Source organism: Protobothrops mucrosquamatus, unplaced genomic scaffold, assembly GCF_001527695.2.
Source record: "Protobothrops mucrosquamatus isolate PMUCROS unplaced genomic scaffold, P.Mucros_1.0 scaffold1930, whole genome shotgun sequence".
Lineage (NCBI taxonomy): Eukaryota > Metazoa > Chordata > Lepidosauria > Squamata > Viperidae > Protobothrops > Protobothrops mucrosquamatus.
Window position 1 is genome coordinate 181,945 of NW_015388051.1, and position 13,439 is coordinate 195,383.

At 45.6% G+C, this 13,439-nt stretch overlaps 1 protein-coding gene across 1 annotated transcript in view; it reads right to left on the bottom strand.

Moving 5' to 3' along the window:
• The window catches only part of MKLN1 (muskelin 1), an 80,024-nt gene that overhangs the window by 41,787 nt on the left and 24,798 nt on the right, over positions 1 to 13,439 (bottom strand). The window contains exons 5-8 of the mRNA XM_015823619.2: positions 10,331 to 10,440; positions 9,205 to 9,397; positions 2,889 to 2,966; positions 264 to 329 (exon numbers count right to left, since the gene is read on the bottom strand). Coding sequence (XP_015679105.2) covers positions 264 to 329; positions 2,889 to 2,966; positions 9,205 to 9,397; positions 10,331 to 10,440 — 447 coding nt within the window. The remainder of the gene's footprint in view (positions 1 to 263; positions 330 to 2,888; positions 2,967 to 9,204; positions 9,398 to 10,330; positions 10,441 to 13,439) is intronic.

A 13,439-nucleotide genomic window follows, 5' to 3' on the forward strand; every position in this document is an offset into this window, starting at 1 on the left:
CTGAGCCAGCCTGGCTAAGGATGCAAACCTCTCCCTTTCCCCTCAGCATGGCTGGCTCAAGAACTCTGGGAGTTGAAGTCCACGAGTCATAAAAGAGCCAAGGTTGCCTAGCCCTGCTCTAAAGACTTCCTGTAGGATGGTTTCGGCTGAAACTCGGTGACTGACTCGAAGCCAAACAATCAATTCTTTTGTGGCTGAGAGTAGACGTTGAACTGAGTCTCCTGCTAAACAAAAAAAACCACAAGATAAATAAAAAAGCTCACCTGTTTGAACATCAATGACCATTTGATGCCCTCCTCTCATTCCAGGCCTGCTGTCCTCGCCATCACCTTGTTTGCATCGGACAAAACAAAACAACAGTCCATCATTCGTGGGTTCCCCTGTTCTTCCTCCTCTTCCCCCCCCCCAATTCAGCTGCATTAAAGGAACAAACTTTGGAATACAGGCAGTCCTCGATTTACAATAATTCGTTTAAAGTTACAACAGCAGTGGAAAAAAAGCGGCTTACGAGCGTTTTTCGCACTTACAACCGTTGCAGCATCCTGGGGGGGTGTCACCTGATCAAAGTTCAGACGCTTGGCCACTGATTCACACTTATGACCGCTGCAGTCACATGATCTCCTTTTGTGACCTTCTGACGAGAAAAGTCAATGGGGAAGCCAGATTCACGGAACAACCCATGGGACTGTCTTAACGACTGTGGTGACTTGGTTAAGGTGCTAATATGGGGCAAAACTCACTTAAGAGCTGTCTCGCTTAACGAGGGAAACTTTGAGCTCAATTGTAGCTGTAAGTTGAGGACTGCCTGTGAGTCATTCCTGGAAAAAGACACAGTATTGGTTTGAGGGGTCCTGGGTGCTCCCCAAGCTTGCTTATTTTCTTGCAGACGTTTCATGACCCAACTAGGTAACATCATCAGTGCTGGAAGGGAGTGGGGTTTTGGGGGGACGAGAGGAGGAGGAGGAGAAGGGGGAAGACTCCTCCTCCTCCCCCTCCTATTCCTATTCCTACTCCTCTCCTCCCCCCCAACCCACTCCCTTCTAGCACTGATGATGTTACCTAGTTGGGTCATGAAACATCTGCAAGAAAACGAGCAAGCTACAAATATTCTCCTTCATTGAAACAGTACTGGTTGTCGTAAGGGGGGAAAAAAATGCATCGGCCGAAGAGAACTGGGCATGGTTAGCTGAAGTAGAAAGGCTTCTTAGCTCAGAGCTCCGGAGAGCTGTGGCCTGTCAAATCTAACAAGACTGAGCTAAAACAGCCAACGATTCATTCAGTCACTTCCAATAACACAAAGAAGTTGTCTAGGACTATCTGGGCCATTGATTCTAAAGCCACAGAACTGCTGTGCAAAAAACACAACAGGAGCAATTGGCACGACGCCTCCCTGAGTCTCATCACCACCCCCAAACGAATGGAAATTATATCTTAATCTTATCCACTGCTTTAAGGAGGCAGTCACCCAGCTATCTATATATCTATCTACCTACCTACTTACATACCGACCTTTCTATCTATCTGTCTGTCTGTCTCTGCCAGCCGGCCTGCCTATCCACCTGCTTGTCTATCATCCATATCTATCATCTATTTAAATCTATCTCTATCTATCATCTATCTATCTATCTATCTATCTATCTATCTATCTATCTATCTATCTATCTATCTATCTATCTATCTATCTATCTATCTATCTATCTACCTACCTACCTACCTACCTACCTACCTACCTACCTCTCTGTCTGTGTCTGTCTGTCTGTGTGTCTGTCTACCTCTCTCTCTGTATCTATCTCTGTCTGTCTGTCTGTCTGTCTGTCTGTCTGTCTACCTACCTACCTACCTAGCTACCTACCTCTCTCTCTCTCTCTCTCTGTCTGTCTGTCTGTCTGTGTCTGTCTATCTATCTATCATCCATATCTATCATCTATTTAAATCTCTATCTATCTATCTATCTATCTATCTATCTATCTATCTATCTATCTATCTATCTATCTATCTACCTACCTACCTACCTACCTACCTACCTACCTACCTCTGTCTATCTATCTATCTGTCTGTCTGTGTCTGTCTATCTATCATCCATATCTATCATCTATTTAAATCTCTCTCTCTAATCTGTCTGTCTGTCTGTCTGTCTATCTATCATCCATATCTATCATCTATTTAAATCTCTCTCTCTAATCTCTCTCTCTCTCTCTCTCTCTCTCTCTCTCTCTCTCTCTCTATCTATCTATCTATCTACCTACCTATCTATCGGATTCGCGAGCTGGATGTTGGCACTACCTGTATATGATTGGCCATCTTATCTAAGGCGATTCTGGGTGGCTTTTTTCCCCCCACAGATTTCAAAGGACTATAGATAGTCCACAACTTACAACCATTCATTTAATGGCCATTCAAAATCACAGTGGCACTAAAAAAAGTGAATTACATCTTGGGGGGGGGGGTATTTTCCACTTACGATCGTCGCAGCATCCCTGTGGTCATATGTGATCACAATTCGGATGCTTGACAACTGCTTCATACTTATGACGGTCGCAGTGTCCCAGGGTCACGTGATCCCCTTTTGTGTGACTTTCCGACCAGCAAAGTCGACGGGGAAGCCAAATTCACTTTACAACTGTGTGACTTGCCGTGATTCACTTAACAACTGTGGAAGAAAGGTCACAAAATGGGGCAACACTCACAACTGTCTCGCTTAGCCACGGAAATTTTGGGGCTCAATGAGTGTTGTAAATCAAGGACTGCCTGCAACGTGTGTGAGTCGGCGGCAATACAAATTTTCTAAATAAAATAAAACAAAAATATCCCCGCAGCTGAAGCACTTCCTTTTGCGTCAACAAGTTCCTCAGAAAGAGCTCACCACAAACCAGGTTTCAATACGGTACCTTTGGTGCTTTTGGGAATTATCTGACCCCATCGTGGCTTGTACTCCTGCTGACTGATGTACTGGTTGAACAAGCCATCTGTTTGAAAAGGAAAAAGAAAGAGTCAGCGGCCACGTTCCTCCCATCACAGAAGTCGTCGTGAAATGGCGGGAAAAACGGGTTAACGGGCACTTTGTACAGAATGAGATGGAGAATCTGAGGAAAAGGCAAGTGAGGGAGGTTGTTATTAAATTTAAAAAAAAACAACACGAACATAGTTGTGGATAGTTTTAAGACACAGAACTTATCCAGGAAGTAGGAAAAATCTTGGCATCCGCTACGTGGGGGGGGGGGAAAGATAAGGTGATTGAAGAAACGGGTCAAAGAGATGACTCAGATAAAGTCTGCATATAGGCAGATTTCCTGGGAAGTAAGACTCCGATAGAAGACAATATTCCTAGCTCAGGGTTGAACTGTGGAGTCCTTGTGGAGTGGAGGAGGAGGAGGAGGAGGAGGAGGACTGTGGGTCCTTGATATACTCTGAGCTTGGTGGTTTTCTAGCAGACGTTTCATTACCGAACTAGGTAACATCATCAGTGACAGGATGTGCTAGCACAGTTGACAGTAGGTAACAACCTAGTTTGGTAAAGAAAGGTCTCCAACAAAACCACCAAGCTCAGAGTGTATCAAGGACCCACAGTCATTATCCTCCTCCTCCTCCTCCTCCTCCTCCTGCTCTTTGTAAACTTCACTCCCTTGTAGCCTTGATGATGTTACCTAGTTGAGTCATGAAATGTCTGCAAGAAAACCACCAAGCTCAGGCAGCCCCAAGGACCCACAGTCCTCCTCCTCCTCCTGTTTGTAAACTCCTCTCCCTTTTAGCACTGATGACGTTACCTAGTTGGGTAATGAAATATCTGCAAGAAAACAACCAAGCTCAGAGAGCATCAAGGACCCCACAGTTCTTTTTTTCCTCCTCCTCCTCCTCCTCCTCCTCCTCCTCCTCCTCCTCCTCTCCACAATCTCCACTCCCTTCTAGCACTGATGATGTTACCTAGTTTGGTAATGTAATGTCCCCAAGAAAACCACCAAGCTCAGAGACCACCAAGCACCCCACAGCTTTGGACGATTCGCTAAAATCACATATTTGAAATATGGTACGGACCACGTCTTCGATCTACATCAGTGGTTCTCAACCTTTTTAATGCCGCGACCCCAACCGGTCGTAAGTCGAGGACTAAACCGGTCGTAAGTCGAGGACTACCCAACCAGTCGTAAGTCGAGGACTACCCAACCAGTCGTAAGTCGAGGACTTTCCCTGCCCGGGAGCGCTGCGCATGCGTGGTTCCGCCCCCTGCGCCGGCCGAGGCGTAGTTGGCAAGCGGCAGAGACGGAGCAGGCCGACCACCAGCTGGCCCAGCCCAAGGGAGGTAAGGCACCCGCCGGAAAAGGGGAAAAAATGGACAAAAAAAATGGCGGACAGCCTTGCTTGGCGACCCCCATGAAATGGTTGATCGACCCCAAATGGGGTCCCGACCCACAGGTTGAGAACCACTGATCTACATCAATCCGTGACAGAAGTTTACATTCAACGTACACCACTCACTCCACCATCCAAAACATGGACGTCTGCGAACCTCATCCTGGAAAACAAACCCAGATCCTTAACCCTCTTCCCCTTAAATCTCCCTTCCCTAGGTATCGTAAGATTAAGAAAGGAGGAGAACAATCTCAAATAAATAAATGAATAAATAAAACTCCTTGCTTCCAGTGCTTAAGAAAACTCTACAGCAATTTAATAGGACGTATTCCCAATTTTCTACATGCCAAATGAGACAAAAACAAGAGGACTGCAGCCTTTTCTGGTTGGTTAAGTAAACTTCTTCCCGCTTTTCTAGGGAATTCCTCTGCCTCAAGCCATAAATCTCAGAGTCCAGAAATAAGAGAGAGAAAACACAGAGCAGCCTAACAAGCAGAAAGAGGAAACGTTTCAATCAACCAAAACATACGACTGGAAACAGTTCCTTTAGCGACCGTTACAACGGCACTGAAAAAAGCGACTTGTGACCGTTTTTCACACTTATAACCGTTGCACATCCCCAGGATTGCCTGATTTGCACTCAAGATGCTTGGAAACGGGTTCCTCTTTACGACAGTCGCAGTGTTCCGGGGTCACGTGATCCACTGCACCGGTTAAGTGGGTAACAACGGTTGTTAAGTGAAGCTGGCTTCCCCCCCATTGACTTTGTTTGTTAGAAGATCGCAAAAAGGGATCACATCACATATCACACACACACACACACACACACACACACACACCGGGACACTGCAACCGTCAACCAGTTGCCGAGCGTCTGAATTTCGATCACGTGACCACAGGGGTGCAGCAATGGTGATTAAGCACGAAAAATGGTCACGAGTCAATTTTTTCCCAGTGCCGTCATAATTTTGAACAGTCGCTAAATGACAAATATCTCAAGGGCTGCCCCAAAGAAGAGGCAGTCAAGCTATTCTCCAAAGCGCCTGAAAGCAGGACAAAGAAGCAACGGATGGAAACTGATCAAGGAGAGAAGCAACCTAGAACTAAGGAGAAACTTCCTGACAGTTAGAACAATTAACCAGTGGAACAGCCTGCCTCCAGAAGCGGTGAATGCTCCAACACTGGAAGTTTTTAAGAAGAGACTGGACAGCCGTTTGTCTGAAATGGTATAGGGTTTTCTGCCTGAGCAGGGGGTTGGACTAGATGACCTCCAAGATCCCTTCCAACTTTATTATTATTATTATTATTATTAACAGTTGTAAGTCGAGGGCTCCCAGTATTTATAGCATGCTTATTCTGCCTAGCAATTCTAGTTCATCATGCTGGGTAGACGCAGCAGTGATGGCAAATCGTAACAGAGTCTAAAAATTAAGAATTAAAAAAACCAGACATGCATATCAACAAAGTTAAGGGGAAAACAGCCAGAAGAGAGGTCCGCACCGAACAGTGGATTGGCATGAAAATAAAAAATATTTTAAGCAAATGAATTCAAACGCAGACATTTTCTCCCCTTAAGAGAAAAAAAAAAATCTGCAAAGGAATGAAAATCCATTTGGGTTTCCAGGAAAGCATCAGCGGTTAAGATCCGATCTTTCTGCAGAGTCATGCTGACAGATCTCTTTTGCAAAAGCCAAAAGAGATCCATCACTCGGATGTCTCTTCTCTTTTCCACCTCAGTCGCTTGGAAGAGAAAAAGGATTACGTGAAAATTAGCCCCCTCACTTACGATAGAAAGAGGTGGGCAGGGTCTGGAAACAGGGAAGGTAGCTGTCAACGCTGCTAACATCGGATGTTTTTGCTTTGACAATAGATGCAACCATTTTTTTCTTATGTTTTACTCTTAGAGTTAGAGTTAGAGTTAAATGATGCTGGGTGGAGGAATGTACAATGAGAGTTTAGCTAGATATAACAATACTGAACCTAGTGTGAGAATCAAGGTTATTGAAATAAGAGATGATAAGGATTGGCCGGCTGGAGAATTGGAGGGGAAGCCTGCATTTCAAACTAATTGGAGAATGTGATTTATGACAGTTAACTGAAGGAGGGAATTGTGCTTTGATACTATGTGCTCAGGGGAGGGGAACTCAGATTTGGGCTTCGGCTGTGTTAGTGCCGATGCTATGCTTCTCGAATAAAAATTCTTTAAGGTAAACAATGCCTCGAAGTTCTTTGAAGAGTTTCATCTGTCGGAACCATGACAGTAGCATCTAAATTGAATTGGCCTCAGGATGGAGATACTGTACATCAGAGTTCTCCAATCTTTCCGGGCTCGCGGCCTGGAGGGGAGAGCAGCTTCCAAAAATTACTGTGTGCGCGCGCGCACGTGCAAAAACGGGGCCACGCCCACTGGCGCAGTACTAGTAGCCGCGTTTGTGCATGCAGCATGTGCTGGTGCCATGCGCAGGCGTGAACGGCCGCGCATCCCTGTGGCAGCTAGCGCCCGTTCACAAATGGGCCACACACACACGCACTAGCAGCCTGTTCGCGCATGCACAAATGGGCCACATACACACGCTGCACTAGTGGCTGGTTCGCGCATGCACAAATGGGCCACACACACACCTCGCACTAGTAGCCCGCCATTCACACACCCACTAGCGGCCCGTTCTTGCATGCACAAATGGGCTGCGCACACATACACTGCACTAGCAGTCGGTTTGCAGATGCACAAATGAGTTCCCATTCGAGCCTGCGCGCATGCGCAAACAGGGCCGTGGGCATTAGCACGAGTGGGGGGAGGCAAAATAAAATATAAGATCAGGTTTTATTTTGGGGCAAACACGGTTTAAATGTTTCTGAAAATAGCTATTTCCCTTAATAAACCACTCTTAACTCTGTGGGTCACCTCCGCAGCCAGCTGTTTTGAAATCGCTTAGCAACCGGAGCAAACACAGCTTCAAAAGCTACCGACTAAAGCCAGGACGTCAAAAGTCATCAGATTGCAGGCAGTCCTCGACTTACGACAATTCATTTAGGGACCGTTCAAAGTTACAACGGCACTGAAAGAAAGGGATGTCTTACGACCGTTTTTTCACCCTTATGGCCGCTGCAGCATCCCCGGGGTCGGCTGATCAAAATTCAGACGTTTGGCAGGCAAGCGGTTCGTACGTATGACGGTCGCCGTGTCCCAGGGTCACGTGGTTCCCTTTTGTGGCCTTCTAATCAGCAAAATCAACGAGGAATCCAGATGAACTTAACAACCGGGAGACTCACTTAAGAACTGCGATGATTCCCTTAACAACGGTGGCAAGACAGGTGGTCAAATGGTGGCAAAATTCACCTTAACGACCGTCTTGCTTAGCAATGGAAATTTTGGCCTCCCTCGGGATCGGAAGCCGAGGACTACCTGTACATCGCACACATGGGATATTTTTCACGTGACGAAAACGACAACGCAGCCGGTCCTAGCAATCTGAGCAGCTAATACAAAATAAACACAAAGCTTTCCACTCTGTTTGGACTTGTCAGCCACCCACAGTGCGGGAAACAATCGCAACGCCAAGAGTTAGAAGGAAGCCAGCAGTTATGACACAACACAAATCACAGGCTAGCAATCCCTGACAGAAGCCTTCCGCAACAGTCTCACCCCCCCCCAGATGCCCCGAGGTTGCAATTCCCAGAATTATCTCCACAGGATCGTAACATTCCCGACATATTTGGAGCTTTAAACAAAACAACCACGAATTCACCAGCTCCCTAACTAGATGGTCAGAAATGCCTCTGGCCTTCCTCCCAAGCTGTCAGCCCTGCCCCAACTTGGTCTTCTAGGAAAAAAAAACCTCTCGACTCCATTTGTGGCAAAAAGATTGCTTGTACGAAAAGCCAAGTGCCTACGGTAAAGCCAAGCCAGAACGGAGGTTTTGCGCCTGAAGGTGGCCCAGTTAATTTTCCCTTTTTTGTTCCACCCCCGTTGTCTCCGAATTGTCCAGTCACGTCCAAAGAAGTTGTTTTGGTAACTTTCACCCATCTTTCCAGGGATAGTTACCAAAACAACTTCTTTGGACGTGACTGGACAATTCGGAGACAACGGGGGTGGAACAAAAATGGGAAAATTAACTGGGCCACCTTCAGGCGTGGCCTTGGGGTGGGTCTATGAGAACTCGTCGTGCCAACTTACCACGACCATGGTCAACTCACCGCGGCCAACTCACTGACGCCAACTTACCACGGCCAACTCGCCACGGCCAACTCACCATGGCCAACTCACCATGGTCAACTCATAACGGCAAACTCACCACGGTCAACTCACCGCGGCAAACTCACAGCGGCCAACTCGCTGCAGCCAACTTGCCACGGTCAACTCACAACGACCAACTTACCATGGTCAACTCATAACAGCAAACTCACCACGGTCAACTCACCATGGTCAACTCACCGTGGCAAACTCATCACGGCAAACTCACAGCAGCCAACTCGCTGCAGCCAACTTGCCACGGTCAACTCACAGCGACCAACTCACCATGGTCAACTCACCGCGGCAAACTCACCACAGCCAACTGGCCACAGTCAACTCACCATGGTCAACTCACCACGGCCAACTGGCCACGGCCATCTGGCCACAATCAACTCGTTGCGGCCAACTTGCCACGGTCAACTCGTTGCGGCCAACTCACCATGGTCAACTCACCGTGGCAAACTCACCACGGTCAACTGGCCATGGCCAACTCACAGCAGCCAACTCGCCACAGCCAACTCACCACGGCCAACTTGCCACAGCCAGCTTACCGTGGCCAACTCGCGGGACAAGAGTTACACTCATCTCGATGGCAGTTCTGACCCAACCCTTGGCGAACTTACCGTTGACAGCTTTTTCTATTAACTCTTCGCACGCGTTGAAGTCTCCCTTCAAGACCAGTTTCTCGTGAAGGTCCGTCAGCATGGGGTGTTCCAGGGCGATCTTGGTTTTCTTCTGCAGGGACTCGAACGCCTCCGTGTAGTTGTGTTGGCGAAAGTGCTTCAAACAGAGGCGAATGGCTTCCTGTTCACGGTACTACTGGAACACAAGAAAACCTATGAGAACTGCACTGTTGTGCATCCTGTTGGTAGCCTTGTGCACCCAGGCCTAGGGGACAGGAAAATCAAGATTCTTGGAAGGAGAGGCTTAACAGGGCAGTATATATGGGTTCATTCAATGTTATCCTCATAAGGAATCTTTTGAGGGATGGCTGATCTATGCACTGTATCGTTAGCAATAGCCATAGCACTAATATGTACCATCCCATAGTACTGGTCTTCAGTTCTGAGGATGTTTTTTGGATGAGAAGCAGAACCGTCAGGATAATGATTTAACAGCTAAACAGCTTGTATAAAGATGTAATGTAATGTGGATGATGCAATAATAGGAACGACTCTTCTGGTGTGTGTATCTCTTTAAAAGTCTGAGTATAAAAGGGAAGTTTTTTGCTGGAGACTTTTTCTCTCTCGTCCGTTTGATTGCTGTAGCTGCTGTATATTGGAGTTTGCTGTTTCACCACGTGTTATGTATTTTGTTCCTAGTGTATATTTGTAGATAGAGTGTAATATAAACCATCATTTAATTACAAGCCAGTGTTTACTGCATTTACTCCTGGGTTACCTCAGTGCAATAAGACTGTGCATACTCTGACAAGAACATTTTTAAAGAAAAAAAACAAAAAAACAAAAAAGTCCAGTTGCCTTTCAGAAAAAGCACCTTTGGGATTTTTTTTTCAATGTCACTGTAACTTCAAACGGACGCTAAATGAATGGTTATTAAGTCGAGGATGACCCTGTATAACCTTAATAGAGGCAGTTGGGGTTTTGAACTCAGTTTTGCAATTCACACAACAAGCAAAAGCTCTCTCTCTCTCTCTCTCTCTCACACACACACACACACACACACACACACACACACACACAACATCCACTTAACTGGAGCTGTTTCATGCACAGGATACAATCCTACCTTGCTGTACCAATTGAGACAAGGCTGTACCACATCTGGATCATCAATACCGTTGAGTTCAACATACCAGATGCTAAAATTGAAGCTGGGACCCCAGGACAGGAGCGGAACTGGAAAAAAGAAGGACAAAGAAATTGAAATATGAATTCCTCCACGTTTCCTCCCGGGCAAGTTCACAGCTCCAGTTTGTTCAAGAACACAGGACAAAAGTAGGAGCTGTTTGAGGATGTGATTATCGGAATCACAGAATTTGTTGCCTTTCTATCCTTTCCTATTGCAATTTCTCGTTCTCGGAATAAGATTCCAAATCCAGCAGAGTCTTTTAGAAGAGCAATAAAGATGGTTAGGGGAATGGAGGCTAAAACCTACGAAGAATGGTTGTGGGAACTGGGTTTGTCTCGGCTAGTGAAAAGAAGGAGTAGGGGGTGACATGATAGCAGTGTTCCAAAATCTGAGGGGCTGCCACAAAACACAGGGGGGTCAACCTATTCTCCAAAGAACCTGGAGGATAAGGGATGGGACCCTGCTCAAGCAACACTTATGTCCCATATCCTGGATGGAAGGAAGGGAACTGCCAATAGCCTTTTCTGCTGTCCTCACCACTCTCTGCACCGCCTCCCTGTCTGAAGCAGGGATACTTCCAAACCAGGCTGTGATGCTGTATATAACTAGTATAGAAAAATAAGATCAAACCCCACTCCCTTCTAGCACTGTTGATATTAACAGCTGCAAGCAAACCACCAAACTCAAGAGAGCACCAAGGACACCACAGCTTTGGAGGATTCATTAAAATCACCTTTTCGAAATACGCTAAAAAAATCACCTCTTCAATCCACACCACGCCACATTAGAAGTTTATGTTCAACGTACGCCATTCCGCCATCCAAAACACGGACATGATAGCCGTGTTCCAATATCTCAGGGGCTGCCCCAAAGAAGAGGGAGTCAAGCTCTTCTCCAAAGCGCCTGAAGGCAGGACAAGAAGCAATGGATGGAAACCAAGCAAGGAGAGAAGCAACCTAGAACTAAGGAGAAACTTCCTGACAGTGAGAACAATTAACCAGGGGAACAACCTGCCTCCAGAAGCGGTGAATGCTCCAACACTGGAAGTTTTTAAGAAGAGACTGGACAGCCATTTGTCTGAAATGGTGCAGGGTTTCCTGCCTGAGCAGGGGGTTGGACTCGATGACCTCCCAGGTCCCTTCCAACTTTATTATTATTATTATTATTATTATTATTATTATTATTATTATTATTATTATTATTATTATTATTATTATTATTATTATTATTATTACTACTACTACTACTACTACTACTACTACTATTACTACTATTACTATTATTACTATTATTATTATTTACAGTATGAATCCAATCCTGGAAAGATGTCTACGGAGATAATAATAATAATAATAATAATAATAATAATAATAATAATAATAATAATAATAATAATAATAATAATAATAATAATAATAATAATAATAATAATAATAATAATAAAGTTGGAAGGGACCTGGGAGGTCATCGAGTCCAACCCCCTGCCCAGGCAGGAACCCTACACCATTTCAGACAAACGGCTGTCCAGTCTCTTCTTAAAAAACTTCCAGTGTTGGAGCATTCACCATCCAGGTCATGTTGGTCCCGAAGGTGCTTTTTCCAAAGGCAACTGGGCTTTGTTTTCCCCTAAAAACATTTTGCTTCTCATCCAAGAAGCTTCTTCAGTTCAGATGCCTTTGGAAAAGCACCGCTGGGCCAATCCTGGACAGCAAACCCGGATCCTTCACCATCCTGCAGTTAATTGCCTCCCACAAGAATGGTAAGATCGGGAAGAGAGGAGAACGCTCTGCAAACACCCCGACTTCCTAGACCTAGAACAAAGAGCAAATTAAAAACCGAGCACTTTCTAACAACAAACGCCAGCTTTGCCAGGAAATTAAAATGCCTTCCATTAGTGCGAAGTTTGTTATTTCAAAAGCGTCGGATGTCGCTTGCCCTTTAGCAGCCGAGCACAAAGTACCTCGCAGCAGATGCCGGAGCACTTCAAACAGAAATAAAACCTAATGAATGCCAACAGCATTTCAAATGATGCGACCACTTATACGGGCTGTGCTTCGCGGGCAGTCCAAATCTGAAATAATGGGAGTCATCACACACACACACACACGGAAAGTTCCCGGGCCGCTTGTTACGCAAATCGGTCGTGAAGGCAGCGGACAATGATTTTATAGAGAAGCAATGGCGCTCCTGACACCGTCCCTTTGATCGCTGCGAATCAAGCGTTGTGCTTGCGGGTTAAAGGGAAGGGCCACCGGCCACGCTTAATTTGACCTAGTTCCCAGTTTGTAACTGGGCAGTCGTAACGGCCCGAAAACTGAAGCTTGCGATATATTTAAGTGTCTGCTTGAAGATACATCTAAGGTTAGCAATAAATAGCAGAGGTCAAGTACTTGTCTGTTAGGGAGATTTATCTTTGTCGCAGAATCTCATCCAGCCCCAGGTTAGAACTTTAGCAGTGGACATGCTAGCACACACCAGGCTCTCCGCTTCTTTCCGATAAAGGTGGTTTCCCAGTTCTGTTAAATTGTTATGGTTGCTGTGAGCAGCACAGATTTGCTTAAGATGGGCAGCCTTTGGATGGATGGATGGATGGATGGATGGATGGATGGATGGATGGATGGATGGATGGACGGACGGACAAATAGATTAGATAGATAAGATGGATAGACAGATAGATTAGATAATACGATGGATGGACGGATGGATGGATGGATGGACAAATAGATAAGAGAGTAGACAGATAAGATGGATAGATTAGATAACACTGAATGGATGGATGGATGGATGGATGGATGAACAAATAGATAAGACAGCAGACAGATAAGATGGATAGATTAGATAACACACTGGATGGATGGATGGATGGATGGATGGATGGATGGATGGACAAATAGATAAGAGAGTAGATAGATAAGATGGACAGATTAGAGAACACACTGGATGGATGGATGGATGGATGGATGGATGGATGGATGGATGGATGGATGGACAAATAGATAAGAGAGTAGACAGATAAGATGGATAGATTAGATAACACTGGATGGAT